Source organism: Brassica napus, chromosome C6 (genome assembly GCF_020379485.1).
Source record: "Brassica napus cultivar Da-Ae chromosome C6, Da-Ae, whole genome shotgun sequence".
Taxonomy (NCBI): Eukaryota; Viridiplantae; Streptophyta; class Magnoliopsida; order Brassicales; family Brassicaceae; genus Brassica; species Brassica napus.
Genome location: NC_063449.1, coordinates 19,109,557 through 19,134,023, shown reverse-complemented (window position 1 = coordinate 19,134,023; position 24,467 = coordinate 19,109,557). Strand labels below are relative to the sequence as shown.

The window sequence follows — 24,467 nt, the reverse complement described above, 5'->3', positions numbered from 1 at the left end:
TATAATATTGTCTTCTTTATTTATTTATTATTATTAAAAATAAAAATGTTTGTTTGTGAACTAATTAATTAGTTAAAAGATTTTAAAATGGTAAACTTGTACTCAATAAATTTAATCATATTGTGATGATATATTTGGTAAGGTTATTTATTTATAATTTTAACTTTTTAAACAAATATTATATGAAAAATATAATAGACATTTCATTTTTCATTCTACATATTTTTAATTCATGCATAATTTTTAAATTATAATAACAGAAATATTTAATAATAATAATGTATTTAAATTGGCTTATAGTAGGTTTTAAAAGAAAACACTGTTGGGCTTTGATTTGGTTAGGATTTTTTTTTTGTCAGATAAAATAGGCCAGAATTGCCCAAAGAGAGCAACAAATCTATTATGTCAAAATCTATGTTTTTGTGGCCGTTTGATTTAAAAAAAAAACAGAAAAGGGAACGTAAAAAGAAAAATTTCTCGATCCAATTTTTCTTTGAGGAATCGACGACACGCTAGAACTGAAATAGAGAATCGATGAGAGAATCAGTGGGTAGATCTATCGATCTTGATGGATTGGACGTTGGTGAAGATTGAAACTGTTGCTTGGTGAATGTTTCTCATGCATCGGGTATTAATCATAAGCAAACCATAAATTTTGATTTGATTTCCTTTCCTCTTGGCATAATAATTGTTTTATTCTGCAGATTCACAGATGAAGAAGATGAATGGGTGATTTGCTTGGTCACATAAGATTTCCGAGCAAAAACAACTTCCAACTTTTTAGATGGATAATAAACAGAGGTAATCCTTTTAATTGATTATGCATCTTAACTTCTTTCACCTTCGTTACTTCCTTTCTCTGATGTCCCATAAGAATTTCTTTGCTGTCTCTTATGCTAATGACTGAATGATATATGTTTATGCTTGTACAATCTATGTTCCTCAATTTGGAGTCTCTTATGATTTATTCTACTTTTTTTTATTTCAGGCACTAACAAATTAGTGTATGAATAATTTGATTAATCTGTTATAAAGCAGAAGCTGAATGATATATGTTTAGTTTGTTGTCGTATTAATGTTTACGACTCATGTGCAGGTCTTGTAGTGACAGAGAGTACTGGTAGAGCTTTATTAATACGACTCCAACCTCAATCACAAAAACCTCAAACCTGAGAAAAGATAAGTTTTTATTAGATATAACCTCAACACATACAATGACTATAATATATTAAATATTTTGTGAAATCTAAACGGTTAACTAATGTTTTCTCTTAATTTTACAGAATAGAGTCTATATGTTGTATGATGATGAAAGACATGAGGCAAAGACAAACCAAACTTGCGCACCAGTATGTAATGACATGTATCCAACCATTCTGCAATGATATAATTTGTAAGTTACTATTAAACACTTTTCAGAATTTTAGAAGCTAGGAATGGAAGTGCCTATCGGTAGTTAGGATTGAAACCGGAGTTTGATTGATTGATTTGGTGTTATTATCTGTAGATAGGAGAATTAAATTGCTTTCTGCAGCGTAGAACTTTTTCTAAAGTTCATTTTTCGTGTTAGAAATAATAGCTATCAAATAATTTTAATTAACAACAACGATCATATGTTTGTTTCTGAGGTTTCACATCCTCACCAAAAACTCACATCGTACTTTTCCAAAAAGTTCCAAAGAGGAATTTTATTGCTCTGTTATGAATCTTAAACGAAACGTAAAACATAAAACCAAAGTCTGCAAATAAAGCAAATCATCTGCAATTTTCTAAAAACAGAACTGAAAACATAGATCGTAGATTATCGAAAACTTCTCTAAAGACAACATTCTTTGTTTGGCGTTGAGGCTTGCCTTCACTGTCAACAATCAGCATCTTCAAGCCTTTCTTAGAACTCACTCTGGAAACAGCCACATATACTTGTCCATGTGAAAAAACCGGTCTTGGTAGAAATATACCAACTTCAGACAATGTTTGTCCTTGGCTTTTATTGATAGTAATAGCGAAAGCCACACCAATAGGCAGTTGTCTCCTCCTCATTTTGAATGGCAACTTTTTGTCTGAAGGAGTAATTGAAAGCATGGGAATCAACACAGTTCGACCAACCTTTTCCCAAGTAATAACCTTTGCCTTTATCATGAAGTCATACAACTCTGTAATCTGGAGCAGAGTTCCATTCATCAATCCCCCAACAGGATCAATGTTTCTTAGCAACATGACTGGACAACCAACTTTCAGCTGCAGACTATGATTTGGCAGTCCAGACGCTTTAATTCTGTTCAAAAAAACTGGAGTGAGAACCTGGTCTTTCTTTGAAAACCTATCAGAAGCGTCGATTGAATCAGAGCTTAAGTAAAAAATTTCCTCTCCTGCATTGAAGTACTTAAAACGTTAGTCTAGTGGAAAAAAATTGAAACATACTAATATACAGCAGCAAGAAAATTTAGACACTCTTTACTTACCATCAAGCTTGTCCAACATGTGTTGATTGATCATGTTCACATCCTCGTTAGTAGGACATAATATAGCTCTCTCTTGAAAAAAAAATAGGCTCCTTCTCGTGTAAAAAAGTGGAATCTCCATAGACTGCAGTGCTTATAGCTTCTATTGGGTCATCAATATCAAGAATTAAAAACTCTTCTGGGATGTCAATAAGTGTTTCCCCATCATTTGCGTCACCAATCTTTCCATCTCCTATGTCTAGTATCCATTGTGAGAACTCCTGCAAATCTTTTGCCACTTCAGGGGACAAATTATTTGACTCAAGCCGCATATTCTTGGTTAACTGCAAAACAATCTCAGCCCTTCCAGCTCCATGAATGACAGGAAATACCTGTCTAAAATCTCCACCAAAAACGACAACTTTTCCACCGAAAGGTTTATTTTCGTTATCTCGACAAATGTCCAACATACTCCTATCCAATGATTCAAAACAATGTCTGCTCATCATTGGAGCTTCGTCCCAAATTATAAGTGAGGCTGCTTTCACAAGATCCGCTTGATCAGTTCCTCGTATAAATGTGCAAGTAGAGAACTCATCAGGATTGATGGGAATTCCAAATCGAGAATGGGCAGTCCTCCCTCCCTGAAGCAATAGAGAAGCTATCCCGCTCGAAGCAACATTCAGACATATTTCACGCCTGACACGTACTGCAGCAGAAAGCAATCTCCACAAGAAAGTTTTGCATGTACCACCAAATCCATTTACAAAAAAAACACCACCTCGTTGTGTGAAAACAGCATCAGTAATCTCGTCAAAAATCTTCCTTTGCTCATCCGTTAGTTTTGGAAGATCACGGGCAAGGACAGATTCTAACTCTTGCTGGTCGTAACTGAGCTCGTCCAAAATCAATACATTGTTATTAACAATGTCTGGTATCGGCTTAGGCATCTTTGACCAATCCGTTACTCTTTAGAAGCTTCTCAATCTCTATAAGCGCATACTGTTTTTTTTCGGAATCACTCAAACAAAGATCTGAATTCCAGACAAAGATAAGTTAACAAATTTTATAACCATGTCAAAGTCTTAAAATTTAAACAAATTTAAATCGAATTACCGTACCTGGTCTATGTAATAGCCTTCTTCTCATATGCTCAATGTCTTCTGAAAGAAATTCCCAAGTATGTTCCCAAACGACTTCTGGCTTTGACAAAGTATTAGACATGAGCATAATGATAAAAGCCTGACGCATATAACATGCAGAACCGGTAAAACTTGCTCTCACGAGGTCGTCAATATATTCCTGATCATCTTCTAATAGCCCCATTGCAAAACATGTTTCCTTGTATGAAGGATAAAGAAACCCATGAAACGTTTTAATCTCTTCTTCACATGTTGGACCTCTGACGATGTTAAGTAAAACCCTCAGATAGAACGCCTCTTCGATTTTTCGTGGGGCATAATTAATTATGCCAATCGCGATCATTTCTTCCTATCTTGAAACTTTCTGGCTGCTTTATTCCAAGTGAACCTTGTTGGTATCTCCGCTAAAGTGAGTGTCTGAGCAACTGCACTGACCTTGTTCAATTCAAACCAGCCCAAGAACATAGTGTTTTCAATTGATTTCTGGCTAGTTACTTCTTCCCATGTGTCATCATTTTGAAAACTATGATTTGTTTCCCTGGTAGATGAAACTGAATTTTTTCAACCGGTGTTGATCTATAGTGAATAGAAAACATAAAAATCCTCCAAGCACCTTCGCAGGCTGAGACGTACCTGCAAAATTGATAGGTCAAAGACAATCAGCTGCAAAATTGATAGGTTAAATTCAACAGCTTCAAAAATTTACGTAATTAGTGATTGTCAATACCTGCAATTAAAGAAGTCCTTGATTTCATTTTTTTTCTTTTCATTCAACTCTTCTGTGTTTGGTGGCTCAACAGAAACAGTGACACGTTCCTGCCCTTTGTTAATATACATAAATAAGTATTTTATAGACCCCGTTTGATTGCACCATTCCACATTGATATGAGCTCGAAATCGAAGAGACAATTCCTTGTTGTATGGTATCACATATCTGTTGTCACACTTGAATCCATTCTTCTCAACAAATCTTCCTGCCTATTCTCGTCTTCTATAAACAGGAAAACCGTCTTTGTTGACAGTAGTTTTATCTGCAAAATTCTTAGGATAGAGCTTTGAACATGAACCATTTTCCATGCATGGTGAGTTCATATTAACAGCTCCACAAGGACCATGAATCATCATATCTTTGATAATATCATAAAGCTCTGGTTAATTTCTCTTTGTCTGGAATTTCCACTGAGATAACCTTGTCAATGTCATCAGTGGTTGAAAATTTGGAATTAGGATGCATGAATAAGAGAATATGTGCATGAGGTAGACCACGTTTTTGCCACTCAACAGTGTACATTGCTGAAAGAGAGAAAAAAAATTCCAAAATAGTTAGAGCTAGTTAATATTAAAAAACATCAACTCATAAAAAAACACAATACATAATAACTCACAAGAGACTGTCTTCCCCAATAGATCTTTATCCGTTAGATGAATCATGAGAGAATCAAGCTTGATTTTGAAAAGCCTTCCAATGATATCGGGTCTATCATCCGCAATAAGGTTGTGTTTCTGTAGATACCTAGTGATTTCAGGCCACTTAGGATTGCAAGTGAATGTTATAAACAGATCAGGAAACCCAAAATATTTGCATATAGCCATTGCATCTAGGTAGCAGTTCTTCATGTGTATCTTGGTCCTCCTGTGAATGAGGAAGGTAGCAAAAATCGAGTTCCTTGGTCATGTGATGTTAGGAGTTTTCAAGGCTCCTAAGACAAATGTTGTAGTATAAATGATTGTCGAACCAATTCTAAGGGATTTCAAGCACTGAGAATGCAAGTACTTACTTCATCTAAGTGCAACCGATGATTTAAAGGGTTTTCTAAACTAATGATTAATACTAATGCAGTTTCAGAATAATAAAAACGGTAAATGAGTTGACTTTCTTAACTAAGGAAAATGAGAACTCATGGGCATAGGAATTAGACCTTGGGTGATCAAGTTTCGAACTAAGGATGGCAGACGAACAATCAAACTATCAACCTTAAGCTTAGACACGATCCTAAACAAACTCTATGTCTAGATGAATGTTCATTTACTAACACATTTCAAACAACAAATGTCTTTGGTTGAATAATATGGAAGCAATCATTACTAACAGGTCTAAGGCTATCTTAGCACTTCTAACAACAAATGCCTTTGGCAAAATATGCTAAAAGCTTAGAAGATTTGTTTCAAGCATTTCATCGAACACCTTTTGGGTGGGAAATGCCTAAAGATCAACTTTTGAGAAGCTAACTCAGAAGATGCATTATGATTACTCTACTAGCAAGGTTTTGGAATGATCTACTCTAAAACATCCTAGCTCTAACCTAATCACCCTTAATCTTCCTAACTCATGAATTCAAATGGTGATTACTCACTACTCTTCATGATTCCTCTTAAACCCATTTTGGATTTCAGATTAATCATACAGAGGGATGCAACAACGAATTGGAAACACAGAATTCCAATAACTAGATGAACAAAGATGATTTAAGAGATGAACTTTCAAAAGGTTTTTCTTTAGAACAAAAGATAATCAGTCTGGTGGCTGCTAAAGGTACTTAAAACATAGGTTTTCAAAAGTAAAAAACGTGCATAATGAAATGACCAAAAGGCCCTTAGAAAACATGAATTCGGCCAAACAAATAGACGTGAAGCGACCTCGGCACGTCGCTCCGACAAGTCGCTCCGGGCTTCGGGAGCGACCTCAGTGGGTCGCTCTGAGAGGTCGCTCCGGCTCTATTGTGTTGTCGTCACGCGATAGACATGCGAGTGACCTCGGGGTGTCACTCTGGTCAAGTCGATCTGGGTCGGGAGCGACCTGGAGTGGTCGCTCTGATAGGTCACTCTGGGTCAGTTCTCGGCTTCCACCGGGATGAGATGGCGAGCGACTTCTCGGGGTCGCTCCAGCGAGGTCGCTCTGAGAGGTAGTTTGGAATGACCTCATGGCATCGCTCCGTGATGTCGCTCCCATGCTCTGCTCGTCCAATGATCACCTAGAACACTTCTTTTGAGCTCAAAATGCACCCAAATGCCTCCAAGAACTCCATGTGGTACTCGAACACCTGATAAAGACTCATGTATGCAAAATGCAACCTAAACGTGGCTAAATCCTAGTCTATATGATCAAAATGCACATGGATGAATGGATAAGACAATGTAAATATGCAAGACATCAACTCCCCCAAACTTGTTCTTTTACTTGTCCACAAGTGAACTTTCTAGAACTCATAGGGAGAGAGGTTTGAAGGTGGGAGCTCATAGCCAAAAGAAACACAACTAGCACTCGATTCAACATCTAATCCAACATGAGCACACTCTCTTATTACACTCTAGCTTCTCTAGGCCTATTTCAACTCATTTTGCCCTTATACTCATCATCAAGCATCCACACATTCATTAAGCATAAAACATCAAGTGAATTCTTGCAAATGGTCAATTGGTCCAAATCATTTGGTTGAGTAAGGGAAGGCTTTTATTCAAGTGGGTCAAGAGGTTCAAAATCCATGATCTTTTAAAGTGGTTTACTCTCAAAACAAGTAGCTTTGACTTTGCACATAATATATCAAAGAAAGGGACCAACTCATGCATACAATGCTCAATCTCCATTTTTCTACCATTTTCCCAAACATACAAGTTACACAATCACTTCATAATGTCAAACCCAATTCTCATCTCTCACCAAAAGATCCCAAGAACACTTTGCATATAAAACTTTTTTTCTTAGAAATCTATAAAGGATTTTCTCAACTTCTAAACAAATCTTAGCTCTAAACAACTTTGCTACCTTTTTTTTTTTTTATATATAATTTTTTTTCTTTTTCTCTTTTATATTCCCTTTTTTTTTTCTTTTTTGGGGGCCAAGACTTTTCATAAACTCGAGCTAGACGTTTATCTATTAATTCCAATAAGATTATCCATTTAAACACAAAGAGTCTATTCTTTTCCTTCGAACTTTTCATGCTTCCAAACCATAGTCACAACACTCACCCCCACCTATAGCTAGACAATAGAGTGCCTAATCTAGCAAGAATGAAGACCAAGCATTGTCGTTCCCGATACTCTCAACATTATGCACATATAAGGCTTTCCGAAAGAGGCCTCACTCATCAAATAATGAAAGCTCAAATGGAGGGAAGGGTTTTGGGAATGGTGTACCACTCGAGTTTGTCAAAAAGATTGGCGTAAAGGATGTGACAACTCAAGTGTGTATATCCATGACTCAATACACAAGGGACCATAAGCAAGAAGCATTAAGTTCGTTCAGTTCAAACAAGGTTGTAGTTGGCTTCAAAGGTTGAGTTTCAGCAATCAACAAGTTTCAAGAAGAGTTTTCAAGGCTCGAAGCATACAAGTCTTTTTGAGAGGTGCATAAGCTACTCAGGTGCAAAGTAATGTTCTTTACAAGGAATTTCAAATCATTGCTCCCAATGCAAGTAGATGCAACCTATATGCTCTAGACTGTCCTAGAAATGCAAATGATGCACACTAAATGATAAAAAAAAAATAAAAATTTATGCAAATAGGTATGCAATGCATGACTCAATGAAACAACATCGAAGCAAACATGATCAAATACTTGGTACATCCCCCAAACTTAAATGACACAGTCTCTGTGTTGTCAAGGAGAGAGCGATACCCAAAAAGAGAAAACTAATATGCAAAAACGAAATGGTATATACAAGAGAAAGTAGAGAAGTACCTTCAAGGATAGTAAGTGGGGGCAGATGCCCCAGCATCGTCGTCGTCTGGTGGGAACGTGGTGTAGTAACCTCCATGTCCTGAGCTGTAGTCTCCATACCATTGTTGGCTCTAAACTTCTTCAATCTCAGCTTCACTTTCTGAAGAGGCTAGCGATGGAGACTTGTTTCCAGAGGCGGAAGGCTGAGTGGGTGGGTTCCTCCATTGTCGCTGGAGCTGTCTATCAGTGAGTGGGAAACCAAGATCAGTGGCCTGAGGTGGGGGCTGGGGGACTGATGTGTTCGCGAAGGCGAAGTCCGCTGAGCTATATCCAGCTATTCCTCCTCTGGTCAAGACATCGGCCACCTTCTTCATGAACTTGGCTGAAGTCTTTGCTTGCTTCTTCACCGTCTTGCTCAGCACCTTGCACTTGTCCTTCAGCTTTTCGATTGTTCTGTCTTGTGCCTTGTTCCATCGCTGAAGTCGGCCAATGTGGTCATGAGCGTCATGAAGCGCACCAGGGGGAAGGACTCCATCATGTGGCTTGAAGTAGTAGCGTGGAGGTCCATAGATGGGTACAGATTCTTCCCTAGGAGGTTCCGTGAAGTCGTGTCTCGTCGGAACACTCCTTTTCCTTGGTGCAGCAATGGGACCGAGAGACCCGTGTTCTCCAAGAAAGTCTTCTTGGGATAAGTTGAAGCTGATAGCTCCAGGTCTCTCCAAGCTCGTCAGTCTCTGGTTTGGAAGAACCACTTCGACCGGCTTGCCCTACAAGTAGTAGTGCTAGACGTAGTCCTTCCCATACATCCCACTGAAATAGGTGGCAATCCTCAAGTAAGTGCCATCGATGAACTTAGGCCCTGCTGCGTCCTTTCCCAAGGGAACATTCAGAAATTGGAGCAGTGGTGTGATCATCCCGCCTATCCCAACCTTTGGTTGCGAATCAGTTGTGTACCATGCCCAGTCTCTGTAGTGCTCGAGACGATTCACGAAGAAGCTGACCATCCCGAAGGAAGCATAGATGTTGTTGCTTGGAAGGGGCAACGTTCCAGGTGGGGCGTAAAGGCGGATAGCCGGACAGAGCAGTCGCATGTCTTCCTCGTTGACATTACCAGCTTGCTTTCGTGGGTAGAATGCATGGACGAGCATCCTATGGAGGTAGCGTACAGACGGGTGCCGGATATGTGAGTTCTTGTCAGCCCCGGTAGAGTGCTTGTTTCAAGTGATTAACTTCCAAAGCTGAGCTGGGAGGTTTTCACACTTGGGAAGGTTGTAGTCTGCCAAGTCTTGGAAACCCATGACTCTCCCAATGTCTTTGAAGTTCATGTTGTACTCTCTCCCATTGACCTTGAACTTTATTTTGCCCCATCCTTGCCTCACATGCGGAGCGTCATGGTAAGTGACATCAAGGGAAGACAAAAACTGACAGGAGACATCCCGGTAGGCAGGGTAGGCCATGGTGAGGAGTTTGGGCATCTTCAGGTGCCCCAGCATTGCCTCAATATCAGAATCGAGACCCACCTCCTTCAGCAAATCAAGGTCAGCGAATCTGGTTGGAGTCCAAGTTACCCCATTCAGCAAATGATGATACAGCTCTTCCTCAGATGGAGTTTTCGCCATGTCTCTATCATCAGCAACCTCCTTCCCCTTGGACATCTTGGCCCTCATTGTAGGAGCCTGCTCATCTGCACTTTCATCGCCACTCTCCTCATCTGTGGCAACTGGTATACTCTTTCCTGCCCTCTTCTCTTGCTCCTTTGCCTTCTTTGCAGCCACGGTTTGCTGTCGAGAAGTCCTTTGTGTCCCAGAACCAGCTCGTTCCGAGGCTAAAGCCTTTCCTCTCAACGAAGACTCTTGACTTTCAGGTTCTTGCCTCTCAGCATCCGACTTTCCCTTAGTTTTCATAACCATTGTACTTGAGAAATACAAAACTTGGAAAGGGATAAGTCGATTGACTTTACAAATGTAAACTTCAAGAAGCAACGTAAAGAATCACAATTCTCAATCTTTTCATCATGTGAAAATTACAAGACAAGTAAAATTCAATAATCAAAGTAATTCTAGAATGAGAGGGTTCTCTAATCAAACCTTTCAACACCTTAACATACTAACTCACCCACTAACACACTCAATTAGGATCAATTTCGAAAAGGGCTCAAATCCATGAACCCTAATTTTGCCAAAGTTCAAATTAAGCTCAATTCCACCATCAATTCAACAACCCAACTTGATATATAAGCTTTCCCTAGTCGATTTTACCACAATCAAGCAAGAAAATGACCAAATTTCGATTTTCAAATTCTAGGGTTCATGGACCTACGAATTTGAATTTAAAAACACAATACCTTGCTTTGGATGAAAGGAAATGGGGAATGGGTGGTGAGGAATAGACTGTTGGGGCGAAAGCTTGGATTTAGAAACAAGAACTAGGAGACTTGGGTGAGAATTGAGAAAGTTAGGAGATTTGTGGTGTGGGTTTGTTTGAGAGAGTATGAGTGTTTGTGAGAGGAAGGGAGATTGAAAAAGATGAAGGTCGTGGGTATGGGTAGGTCTAGGGTCGTCTGGTTAGGTTTAGGGCGGGTTAACTCGAATTAAACCGGACAAAATAGAAGAGGTACTTACCTGGACCGGCTCGGGAGCGACCTCACGTGGTCGCTTCGAGACGTCGTTCCAGTCACAGAAAACGGGAGCGACCTCACGTGGTCGCTGCGAGACGTCGCTCTGATCGACAGAAAACTCGAGCAACCTCACGTGGTCGCTGCGAGACGTCGCTCTGATCGACAGAAAACGCGAGAGACCTCACGTGGTCGCTGCGAGACGTCGCTCCGAGAGCGACTCTCGAGCTCCGGACACCGAAAATGCGGGCGACTTGGACCAGTCGCTCTGATCTTGTCGCTCCAGCTGGAGTGACCTCGTGGCGTTGCTGCGGAAGCTCGCTCCCACGCTCGATTCTTTGCATTGACCGGATCGATGAACCACCTGAACACTACTTCAACACTTTTCCTTTTTTTTTTATGAAATATGATGAAAATGAAAATACCAATGCAATATGTACAAGGATACGCATTAGACTTCCTCCCAAGTGAGCTTGTTTTAAGTCTCTAGCTTGACTTTGCCTCCTTTTGGATTAGGCTGGGGTAGGATCAGACAATGGAGTTGAAACTTCATCTTCCTCAGGTGCATCTGCCATGTAGAGCTTAACCCTTTGCCCATTGACTGTGAAGTCTCTTCCATCAGTACTCCACAAAACTATTGCTCCACATGACTTAACCTCTTTGACCTTGAAAGGACCGGACCACCTTGACTTAAGCTTTCCTGGAAACAACTTCAGTCTTGAGTTGTAGAGAGGAACTTGATCTCCTTCTTTAAACTCTCTCTTTAGGATATTCTTGTCATGGAAAGATTTAGTCTTCTCCTTGTAGATCCTTGAGTTTTCGAAGACATCCATTCTTATCTCATCAAGCTCATGTAGCTGAAAAAGCCTTTTCTCCTTGGCACTCTTGATGTCAAAGTTCAGCAACTTTACTGCCTAAAGTGCCTTGTACTCAAGCTCCACTGGTAGATGGCAAGCTTTCCCGTACACTAGGTTGAAAGGTGTGGTCCCCAGAGGTGTCTTGTAAGTTGTCCTATAAGCCCAAAGCACATCATCTAGCTTAACTGACCAATCCTTCCTTGTAATCCCCACAATCTTCTCCAGAATCTCTCTGTTAGAAATCTCAACTTGACCACTTGTTTGAGGATGGTAAAGAGTTGCAACCTTGTGCTTAACACCGTTCTTCCTGAGAAGTCCCTCAAGCAGTTTGTTGATGAAATGAGACCCTCCATCACTGATTACAACTCTTGGAACTCCGAACCTTGGAAAGATGGTGCTCTTGAACATCTTGATTACCACTCTTGCATCATTGGTGGGACTTGCAATAGCTTCCACCCATTTTGAGACATAATCAACAGCTACCAGGATGTACTTGTTGCCATGTGATGATGGAAATGGCCCCATGAAGTCAATACCCCACGCATCAAACACTTCAACTTCAAGGATTGGATTCTGAGGCATCTCATTCCTCTTGGTGATGTTTCCCCTCCTTTGGCATGAATCACACCTTGAAACAAAGTCTTGTGTGTCCTTGAACATGTGTGGCCACCAGAATCCAGCTTGTAACACCTTAGCAACAGTCTTGAAGGTAGCGAAATGGCCTCCATAAGATGATCCATGACACTGTGTAAGGATCCCATCAATCTCTTCATTAGCAACCACTCTCCTATAAAGTTGATCTTTGCAGAGAATGTAGAGGTAGGGCTCATCCCAATAGTATCTTTTCACATTCTTGTAGAACTTCTTCTTGGCATAACCCACAATATTCAAAGGTTCTTTTCCTGTGGCTAGGTAATTCACCAAATCAGCATACCAAGATTCTTTCTCTTCTGTTGCCTTGACTTCTTCAAGTTTCCTTCCAGTCTCACAAACTGCTATCACTGCTCCAATAGCCATGATATGTTCCTCAGGGAGTCCTTCATCAATTGGAATGCCACACTCCACTCTCAGCCTGGACAAGTGATCAGCTACACCATTCTCAACTCCTGGCTTGTCCTTGATCTCTAAATCAAACTCTTGCAGCAAAAGAATCCATCTTAAGAGCCTGGGCTTTGCATCCTTCTTCGCCAAAAGGTGTCTCAACGCAGCATGATCTGTGTAGATAATGACTTTAGATCCCACCAAGTAGCTTCTGAACTTCTCAAAGGCAAAGACAATGGCTAGCATCTCCTTCTCTGTTGTGGCATATCTCATCTGAGCATCATTCAGGGTTTGGCTCGCGTAGTAGATCACATAGGTCTTGCCATCTTTCTTCTGCCCCAAAACAGCTCCCACAACATAATCACTAGCATCACACATGATCTCAAAGGGGAGATCCCAATTAGGTGGCTGGACAATTGGAGCACTGATGAGTTCACCTTTCAGCTTCTTGAAGGCTTCTAGACACTCCACAACAAAGCTGAAGGTGGCTTCTTTGCACAGCAGCCTAGTCAATGGTCTAGTGATCATGGAGAAGTCCTTTATGAATCTCCTGTAAAACCCAACATGACCAAGAAAACTTCGGATGTCTTTCACTGTCTTTGGTGGGGGAAAACCAACCATAACATCGATTTTGGCCTTATCCACCTCAATCCCCTTCTCTGAAATCTTGTGCCCCAGCACAATCCCTTCTTTGACCATGAAGTGACACTTCTCCCAGTTCAGCACAAGGTTGGTGTCTTCACATCTTTGTAGCACTACAAGAAAACACATCGAATTCCGACGGAGGTTCCGACGGACACCAAGGTCGTCGGACATTTGTGACGGAATACTGACAAATTTCCGACCAAATCCAAAAAAATAAGTCGTCGGAATTCCGTCGGCCATTTCAGACGGAATTCCGACGAAATATGGTCCGTCGGAATTTTCCGACGACTTTTCGACGACATTCCGATAAAAATGTAACCATTGTAGTCGTCGGAAGTTCGTCGGTATATTCCGACGAAATTCCGACGACATTCCGATTAACAGCAAAGTCGTCGGAATTCCATCGGTATTTTCCGATGGAATTCCGACGAACCATATGACCGTTGCCGACAAATACATATGACCGTTGTGTAGCCGTTTGGGATTGGACAATTCCGACGGAATTCCGACGGACTTCTTTACATCCGTCGGAATTTCGTCGGAAAGTCGTCGGAGGTCCGTAAGCAATTTCCTATAAATACAACCCCTCCTCATTCAACTCATTCACACTTCATTCTCTCTTCATTCTCTTTAGTCATAACAATTCCGTGAAAATCATGTCTTCAGAAGTTTATTATCGTTCGTGGATGGATAAACCTCATTTGGATCCGAACACCAATTTGCTTACGGAAGAATACGTTCAAGGGATTGGAGAATTCATGAGGCTTGTTCAACAGCAACCGGATGCAAAAAGTGGTATGTTAAGATGTCCCTGCTCTTCTTGCAATAATAATAAGGTTATAAAAGAATTTGATGTTTGGACTCATTTGTATATGAAAGGGTTTTCACGTAATTATAAAGTTTGGTACCTTCATGGGGAAACTGGTTATGAATATGGTAGTACTAGCGAACCTCAGCCTGTTAGTGAACCTCAGCCTGATATTAGGTTAGAAGAATCTAGAACGGATATAGATTATGGTGTAGGTACTGAGCAGATGGTACATGATCATTATAGAGGGGAAGAACCAAACCCCGAGTCTAGGAGATTTTTTGACATGTTGGATGCAGGAAAACAACCTTTGTATCAAAATTGTAGAGATGGTCATTCAGTCTTATCATCTGCAACTAGATTAATGGGTATTAAGACAGACTATAATTTGGCTGAAGAATGTATGGATGCGATTACTGATTTTGTCAAAGGTATTCTACCTGAGGATAACCTTGCACCGGGTTCATACTACGAGGTTCAGAAACTTGTTGCAGGTCTTCAACTACCGTATGAAGTGATAGATGTATGTATTGACAACTGCATGATCTACTGGAGAGCGGATGAGACACGGAATGTATGCAAATTTTGTGGGAAACCTCGTTATCAGGAGACGAGGGGAAGAGTTCCGATCCCATTCAAAAGAATGTGGTATTTGCCTTTGACGGAAAGATTGAAGAGGTTGTATCAGTGTGAGCGCACAGCAAAAGCAATGAGATGGCATGCAGAGCATTCCACAAATGGTGAGATTAGACATCCTTCAGATGCAAAGGCTTGGAAACATTTCCAGTCAACATATCCAGAATTTGCGGAAGAGAGAAGAAATGTTTATCTTGGATTATCTACTGATGGTTTCAGCCCATTTGGAAAGCATGGAAGGCAGTATTCTCTATGGCCAGTTATTGTGACACCGTACAACTTACGGCCGAGCTTGTGCATGCGACGAGAGTTTTTGTTTCTCTCAATTCTAGTCCCCGGGCCAGATCATCCTAAAAGATCACTAGATGTGTTTCTTCAACCACTAATATATGAGTTGCAACAACTATGGGCGCATGGTTTTGAGACATACGATGTTTCGCGCAAAGAAAACTTTCAGATGCGGGCAGTACTTATGTGGACAATAAGTGACTTTCCAGCATATGGTATGTTATCTGGATGGACAACACATGGGAAGCTATCATGTCCATATTGTCAAGATGACACAGATGCTTTCCAACTAAAGAACGGAAGGAAAACGTGTTGGTTTGACTGTCACAGACGATTTCTACCACCTGATCATCCATACCGCAGGAGTAAGACTTCGTTTACGAAGAACAAGCAGGTGTTTGATGGTCCACCTGAGGAAGTTAGTGGGAAAGATTTGTTGAAGCAGTTTAGGTATTTTGATGCAGAAAGGACGCCAGATGTAGGTGGACATGAAAACATTCGAGTCAATGCGGTTGGAGAGCTACATAACTGGCACAAAAAGAGTATTTTCTGGGATCTACCATATTGGGAGAGTCATCTATTGCGGCATAATTTAGATGTCATGCATATTGAGAAGAACTTCTTCGATAATCTGATGAACACAGTCCTTAACATCCAAGGTAAAACGAAGGATAATTTGAAGTCAAGGTTGGATTTAGTCGATATTTGTGATCGTTCTGAACTTCACGTTGATGAGAACGGTACGGCCCCTTTTCCCATTTATCGGCTAGATGGTGCTAGAAAAGAAGAGTTCTTTGATTGGATTACAGAGAAAGTGAAATTTCCTGACGGATATGCATCAAATTTGGGGAACTGCGTTGATAGAAGCGAAGGAAAGTTTACTGGCTTGAAGAGTCATGATTGTCATGTAATTATGCAGCGCCTCCTTCCGTTTGCCTTTTCAGCATTATTGCCACGTAATGTTCATGAAGCAATTGCAGGGATTAGTGTTTTTTTCCGTGACTTATGCAGCAGAGTATTGACTGAAGAGGGTATTAATAATTTGAAGACAAACGCACCAGTCAGCATGTGCAACCTTGAGAAGATATTTCCTCCATCATTCTTTGATGTAATGGAACATCTTGCTATTCATCTCGCAAGAGAATTGGAACTTGGTGGTCCTGTGCAGTACAGATGGATGTATATTTTTGAGCGTTATATGCATCATCTGAAGAAGATGGTCAAAAATCAAAGCAGGGTGGAAGGATCTATAGTGGCACAGGTGATCAATGAAGAAACTGCAATCTTTGCTGAAAATTATTTTCCACCAGAAGTGCAAACAAAACACCGAAGACCTGCTCGGCATGATGATAGAGGGGAGAGAGCAACATATCATGTTACTGTCCCAAGCATGTTCAAGGAAATAGGACGACTTAGTGGAAAATTCACGAAGCGGAGACTTACGGACACTGAGAACGCTCATTTGCAAACATATTTGCTCACCAACTGTGAAGATGTTCTACAATATGAGAGGTAAAAATATTTATTCATTTATTGTTAGATTAATATTCAATAAATTTATTTCATATTGATAATATTTTTGTATATAGTGTATATATGGCGGAGTTGCGTATGACTCACAGGCATGCAACAGAAGATGAGCTTCGACAACTTAGAGATAACGGATTTGCTGCGTGGCTTCGTAGTTATGTGAGTCATATATCCTATTACCCTATGCAAATGATTAGTTTAAATTTAATATATATAAACTAATTAATTTTGCAATCATATATGTTTTTTTTTATAGGTGAATGATGGTTTGGCCAGAGGTCTTGTGTTCGATGATTGGGTACGCGAATTTGTGCAGGGACCAAACTATGTGGTCAAATCATATCCTAAATTTTGTACGCGAGGATATGCATTCACAAGGAAAGGTCATTCTAAGACAACATATGATGCTGGTGTTTCATCTTCTTCTGGTGACGATGTCTACTACGGCAACATAAAAGAAATATTGGAAATCCAATTTCCTGGAATGGTTGGATTGCGTTGTGTAGTATTCTATTGTGATTGGTATGACACCACCCCAGATAGAGGAGTGAAGATTGATGCGTTTGGTGTTACATCAGTTCATTCGCGGCGGAAACTTCAATATTATGATCCCTTCATTCTTGGTTCGCAAGCTGATCAGGTATGTCAATATATTCATAATTTTTTACCAATATAATTAATTAATGTTATATATTGAACTAATACTTTGTATAATTGATATGTATAGGTGTGCTACATCAGTTACCCTCGGGTGACGTACAGAGACGATCCATGGGTTACTGTAACGCAAATCAACCCAAGAGGACGAGTGGATGGAACTTCTGATGATGATGAACCATTGCAACCAGAGTCTACCAGCAACGCCCAGGCAGTTGAAGATTTGGAAAATGTTCAACTCGTTGAGAATTTGACTGTGTTTGGACATGATGCTGTCGTACATTCAGAGCCGGAAGCCGAGGTTGGGGAGTTTGATGAAGATTCAGAAGATTCTGATTAGTTTTTTTTTTTTTTTTTTTTTAATGGTCCGTCGGAAATCCCTCGCAATATACCGACGACATAGCGACGACAACGGGTTTCATTGAAAATTGGAAAGGTCGTCGGTATTTCGTCGGTATTTTCCGACGAAATACCGACGACATGTTTTTCTATAAAGTTTCAATCATAAAAATCTATAAATTTAGATGCCAAAACTATGAAAATAACACATAATAAGTGTTTAGTATAGTATTAGATCGCAACCGTTCAAATATAACAACTCATTAAAATATTTATGTATGCATATCATTGTTTTCATAACATCTCATCTTAACATTATGTACTTATACAATCATATTTATATAAGCTTACACTACAAAAAATATTGTTGTGTAAAATCGTGTTATAAAACATTTTTATTGTTAAATCTTTATGCAAATACTATATATATTATCAAAGGTTTGGATTTTGCATTTAGAAACTTGAAAAGAACACCCTAAACACTAAGTCGTCGGAATTCCGTCGGAAAATACCGACGGAATGTGTCCGTCGGAAAATACTGACGGACACGTTCCGTCGGAATTTCAATTAGCCCGGGAGAACCAAACCGCTTGAAAATTTTCGCGAATCGGCATTTGGTATATTTTAAATATACCGACGGAATACCGACGAACCCGTGTCCGTCGGAATCCACGGAAATAAAAAACCTTCTCCTTTCTTCTTCGTTATCTCCGCGGCCTCTCCCTCTCTCAAACACTCCGGCGATTCCGGCGATTTCGGCGACTCTCCGGCGATTCCGGCCTCTCTTCACCGGCGAATCCTCTCCTCACCCTCCTATCTCTTCCCCAAACCCCAAATCATGTAAGAATCATCCCAAACCTTTTTTTTTTCAATTGTTTAGGGTTTTGGAAGTTGATCTCGGATTTTAGGTTGTTTGATTGAACATTTTAGGATTGAATGGATAGTTTAGGATATATAAGTTAGGATTGTTGTTTTAGTTTTTTTTGGAACATTTTTTATTTTTAAAAACGTTTTTTGATTTTTTAAAACGTTTTTTTTTATTTTAAAAACGTTTTTTGATTTTTAAAAACGTTTTTTGATTTTTAAAAACGTTTTTTGATTTTTAAAAACGTTTTTTTGAAAAAAATATAATATTTAACACCATTTTTCTTCATTTATAAATTTTAACAACATTTTTCTATATTTATAAATTTTTTATAATTTTGTATACATATATATATATGTAAATCATGTATAGTAAAAATTTTAAAATTTTAAAATTTTTTATATTTTTTTTAAGTTTCCACTAATAATATTTAACAACATTTTTTTTTTAAATATAAAATATTTAACAACATTTTTCTTCATTTATAATTTTTAACAACATTTTTCTATATTTATAAATTTTTTATAATTTTGAATACATATATATATATATATAAAAGGTTTAATAGTTTTTTTTAAAACGTTTATAAAACCTTTTGTAAATATATAAATGAAAATATGTTTGATGGGTTAATTTTTTTTTTTAGGGCCGAGGATGAAGCCCGCCCCGCAGCCCGTCTTCGACGTAGTTCGGTGAGCGGTTCCCGTGCATCGGTATCGTCTCATGACTCGGTTCCGGCATATATTCCCGCTCCAGCTCCCTCTGCCCCTCACGCTGCCCCTCACGCTGCTGCTCAACAGGATCCGGGGGTCATGCCGGTTCATCTATTGGTTCAACAACCAGGTCGAGAGCATCTCCCGTTTCTCCAACCCAACCCACGACGAGGCCATAGCACTTGGTTAGTATTTTTTTTTATTTGTACCGTTATATTTTTTGCTTTAATTAACTTGCTAACTTGTATTTTTTTTTAAAGGTTCACCAAGTCGAAAAATGGCATTAGCCGGAGCATCAACCAGATGATGTACTCCATGCTCCGTTTTGGATATCCAAAGTGGAGTGTGATCCCTTCCGACGAACGAGAGTTGTGGTTTCGTCAGTTTGCGGTATAGTAACCCTTCATTTTTTTAAGTTTTTACATTTTTTTACATATATTTACTTATTAAATTGTGTTTGTTTTGTAGCAAGAGTTCAACTGGCACTCCGATCTTACGGAAACAGTCCGTAAGAAATTCAACGAAAAGGCCATGGACTCTTACACAAAGCAGATAAACGCGTGGAAGACAGTTTGGCAGAAGAACAAGAAGCCACGGTTCATCAACGGGGGGTGTGGGAGCAGTTGATAGCTCATTGGGAGAGGGAAGACACTGCAGAGACGTCTTCTAGGAACTCCAGGAACCGGAAGAGCGATCGTGGCGGGAAAGGTATGTATGTGCACAACCTCGGCGCTTGCTCCATGTCTACTAAGGAGGATGAACTTGTAAGTTTTTTATTATTATTTATCTTTATATTTTTTAAATAAATATTTTATATATTTTTTGGCTAATAATGGCGGTTTTTTTAGATCGAAGCAAATGACGGTAATCCCGTTGATCGTCTCCAACTCATTAAGGTGGCTCACACTAACAAGACGACGGGTCAAATTCAGGACCCCGTGATCAGAGGTGTAGTTGATTTGGTGGAAGCTGAGATAGTTTCTCAATCTCAGCCTCTCTCTGATGACGGCGACTCCACGGGAGCTTCAACCAACCTGTCTCTATTGCAAATAAATGAGATGGTTGAAAAGGTAATTTTTTTATTAATATATTTTTTTATAATGTCGATTACTTACTTGTCCATATTTACTTACTTTAAATATTTTTGTAGGCGGTTCCTAAAAGGAAAGGAGGCCGTTTAGTTGGGTTGGCCCGTCGTGCTTCTTCGTATCCGGCATCTTCTTCGCAAGCTCCGTATGCCGATCCCATGATTCTCGAGGAGCTACATGACAAAGATGAACGGATTGGGGCATTGGAGGAGCAGAACACCACTATCCTTTCGGAGAATGCCACTATCCGTTCGGAGAATGCCACTATCCTTGCTGAGTTGGCATCCCAGAAGAAGTTCAACACCGAGATTATGCAGAAGCTAGATCGTTTGATGTCTTCGAGTTCTTCTTAGTTTATTTCGGCTTTATAAAACTTTCGGAATGTTTTTTTTTTCTATTTCGGTTTGTATGAATTTTAAACTTTATGAATGTTTTTTTCCTATTTCGGTTTTTATGAATTTAAATTTTATAATATTATTAGTTTTAAATTTCCAATTTTTTAAATTTATTAATATCAAAAAATATATAAAAATGCAAAATTAATTTGTAAAAAAAAAGGGTATATACCGACGGACAACGGTCGTCGGAATATACCGACGGACATATATCCGTCGGAATTTACCGACAAACTCATTTCCGTCGGCATATACCGACGAACGTGGTTCGTCGGTATATTTCGACGACCGATGTCCGTCGGTAAATTCCGACGCCTACAGTTCGTCGGAATAAACCGAGGAACCACGTTCGTCGGAATTGTAGTTTTCCGATGAACTCCGGTCTCGTGTAGCCGCATCGTAATATCGTCGGAAGTTCGTCAGAATGACGTTTCTTGGTATTCGTCAGAAAGTCGTCGGAATTTCTGACGAAATTCCGACGAACTTTTTTTTTCCGACGAAACGATACCGACGGACGGGTTCGTCGGAAATTCGTCGGAATAGACCGATTCCGACAAATTACCGATGATTTCGGCCATCAGAATCCCCCTGTTTTCTTGTAGTGTAGGACCCTGCACAAATTTGACAAACAAGCAGAAAACGAAGATCCATAGACAGAGAAATCATCCATGAACACCTCCACAACATCCTCAATCAGATCAGAAAAGATCGACATCATGCACCTTTGAAAGGTGGCTGGAGCATTACATAGACCAATTGGCATTCTTCGATATGCAAAGGTACCATAAGGACATGTGAATGTTGTTTTCTCGTGATCATTGGGATGTATGGGGATCTGGAAGAATCCTGAATATCCATCAAGAAAACAATATAATGGATGATTTGCAAGTCTCTCAAGCATCTGATCAATAAATGAAAGTGGAAAATGATCTTTTCTAGATGCAGAGTTCAGTTTAATCAATACACATCCTATGCCCAGTGACTGTTCTTGTTGGTATCAATTCATCCTTGTCATTTTTAATCACAGTTATACCACCCTTTTTTGGCACAACATGCACAGGAGATACCCATTTAGAATCTGAGATAGGGTAGATAACACCAGCATCTAAGAGTTTAAGAATCACTTTCTTTACAACATCCTTCAGGTTAGGATTTAACCTTCTTTGATGCTCGATAGAAGTCATTGATTCATCCTCAATATGTATCCTATGCATACACAAAGAGGGTGATATTCCCTTGATGTCATCAAGTGAGTAACCTATTGCTTTTCTAAATCTTTTAAGTGTTTTCAAAAGTTCAGACAGCTCAGTTTCAGTAAGTTCACTACTCACAATGACTGGATAAGTTCCATTAGGACCAAGAAATGCATACTTCACACCATTGGGGAGAGGTTTAAGCTCCACTTTAGGCGCCTTAAGCTCGCTCCAGTCGTCTTGCTGGGTGTCCCCTTGTAGAATGACTGAGGCTTCCTGATTGACAATTTGAGGCAGCTCCTCATACTGATCCTTACTACCAAATCCTCTGTGTGAATCCAACATCATCCCATAGGCAGCACTCTCCAGGTTCTGAATCCCTCCAGCTTCCCTCTCAATCATCAAAGCATGCTGTAGAGGGTCTTCTAGTGACAACTCTTCAAGGAGCTCATTGGCAAGGGCATCCATCTCTTCAATGTAGAAAACTTGCCCTTGAACTGTTGGTTTCTTCATTACCTCTTTGATGTCAAAGTGAAGAACATGCCCATTACCCAAGTGGAGATCAATCTTGCCCTCTTTCACATTAACAATTGCTCCTGCTGTAGCTAAGAAAGGTCTTCCAAGGATTAAAGGATCTGTAGCTTCCTCACCCATCTCAAGCACCACAAAGTCTGTAGGGATCTCATATTTTCCAACCATAACGGGGAGGTCCTCCAAGATACCCACTGGGTACTTCACGGAACGATCAGCCAATACCAGAGACAGACTACACTTCTTGTACTGAGTGAAACCAAGCTTCTTAGCAACAGATAAAGGCATCAAGCTGACACTAGCTCCCAAATTGCAGAGACATCTATCAAATACCATAGGTCCAAGAGCACAAGGTAATGTGAAGCATCCTGGATCTTCTAGCTTTTTTGGAACAACAAGCCTCTGGATGATGGCACTACACTCATGAGTGAGAATCATCATGCCCTCCATCTCCTTCTTCTTTGCAGCTACAACATCTTTCAGGAACTTGCTATATTGAGGAATCAGCATGAAAGCATCAATGATAGGCATTGTGACTTGAACTTCACTCATCTGCTTCTCAAATAGAGCTTTGTACTTCTCTAGCAGCTGCCTCTTGAATCTACCAGGGAATGGTAGTTTGGGTTCATAGGGAGGAGGAACAAAAGAATTCTCACTTGCTGGAGCAACAACTTCACCATCTTTCACTGTTTTCTTCTCTTCCCTAACCTTTCCTTTACCTTTCACTTCCACAATCTTCTCCAAGATTTCATCATTGATTTTTTCATCAACAATCACCACTTCATCGTCTATGTTGATGGCAACCCCTCACCTTGTTTCTCAGCATCCTTGGTGAGAGCTTTCTGAGGTAACTCCTTACCACTCCTGAGGGTGATAGCTTTCATGGTCTCCTTGGGGTTTTGCTCAGATTTTCCAAGTAAAGAACCTTGTTGGCGATTTTGTTGAGTGTTCATGGCAGCAAACTGGTTCTCCAAAGTTCTGAACTTGTTGTTGAGCTCATTGTAGCTTCCATCAATCTTTGAGTGAAGGTTCTTCAACTCATAGCCAACATGCTTCTCACTTCTTGTCTGAGACTCAAAGATTTGTTTTAGTAGGGCATCAGTGCTGCTGACTTGAGGAGTAGAGGTAGAAGTAGTAGGTTGTTGTTGGGCAGGTTGTTGTCCTTTGGTATTGAAACCAGGAGTAGGGTTTTGTTGAGGCTGATAGCTGCCTTGCTGGTTGTTCCGAGGCTGTTAACCACTCTGTTGGTTGTTGGGGTAAGATCTCTGTTGGTAGTTGTTGTACTGAAAGTTTGGCTCTTTCTTGTACCAGCTACCATTGTTGTTGATGAAGCACAGCTCTTCTTGCCCTTCCAAACCATCAACTTCCTGGACAACAGGTGTGGCTTCTTTGTTTGGGTTACCAGCAAAGTGCAGCTGCTCCTGGGTGGCCTTATCAGCAATGAGAATATCAATCTTATCCTGGAGAGCCTTTAACTCCTTCCTCGTCTGCTTGTCATCTGTTCGACTGCCTCTGTCGTGGTCTCCACTGTAGACTGCATCACTCTTGACCATGTTGTCTACCAACTGCTCTGCATCCTCCTCTGTTCTTCCCAAGAAGAACCCATTGCTAGCTGTATCCAATCTGGCTCTGTACTTAGGAAGAGCTCCTCTGTAGAATGTGCTCAGCAGACTTTCCTTAGAGAATCCATGATGAGGGCATTGAGCTTGGTAGCCTTTGAATCTCTCTCAGGCTTCACTGAATCCTTCCAAGCCTTTCTGTTGAAAGCTGGAGATCTCATTTCTCAGCTTAGCAGTTCTTGAAGTAGAGAAGAACTTCTCCAAGAAAGCTTTCTTGCAGTCATCCCAAGTGGTGATTGAGTCGCTTGGTAGAGACTTCTCCCACTGTCGTGCCTTATCCCCCAGAGAGAAAGGGAATAACTTCAGCTTTAAGGCATCCTTAGACACACCATTGGTTTTTGACAACCCACAGTAGCTGTCGAACCTGTCCAAGTGATCAAATGGGTCCTCTAGGGCCAAGCCATGATA

General features: G+C 40.1%; 1 protein-coding gene and 1 non-coding gene across 2 annotated transcripts; one reads left to right on the top strand and one right to left on the bottom strand.

The window, feature by feature from the left end:
* Positions 1 to 402: 402 nt before the first annotated feature.
* LOC106403343 (ATP-dependent DNA helicase PIF2-like) lies at positions 403 to 5,282 on the bottom strand. The gene has a single exon (XM_048760755.1). The coding sequence runs from the start codon at positions 3,389 to 3,391 to the stop codon at positions 2,510 to 2,512; it is 882 nt and encodes a 293-aa protein (XP_048616712.1). The 5' UTR covers positions 3,392 to 5,282; the 3' UTR covers positions 403 to 2,509.
* An 18,841-nt stretch (positions 5,283 to 24,123) lies between these two features.
* LOC125589350 lies at positions 24,124 to 24,230 on the top strand. Its single transcript, XR_007325538.1, has one exon. It is a non-coding gene; the product is annotated as a small nucleolar RNA R71 (small nucleolar RNA).
* Positions 24,231 to 24,467: the final 237 nt, after the last annotated feature.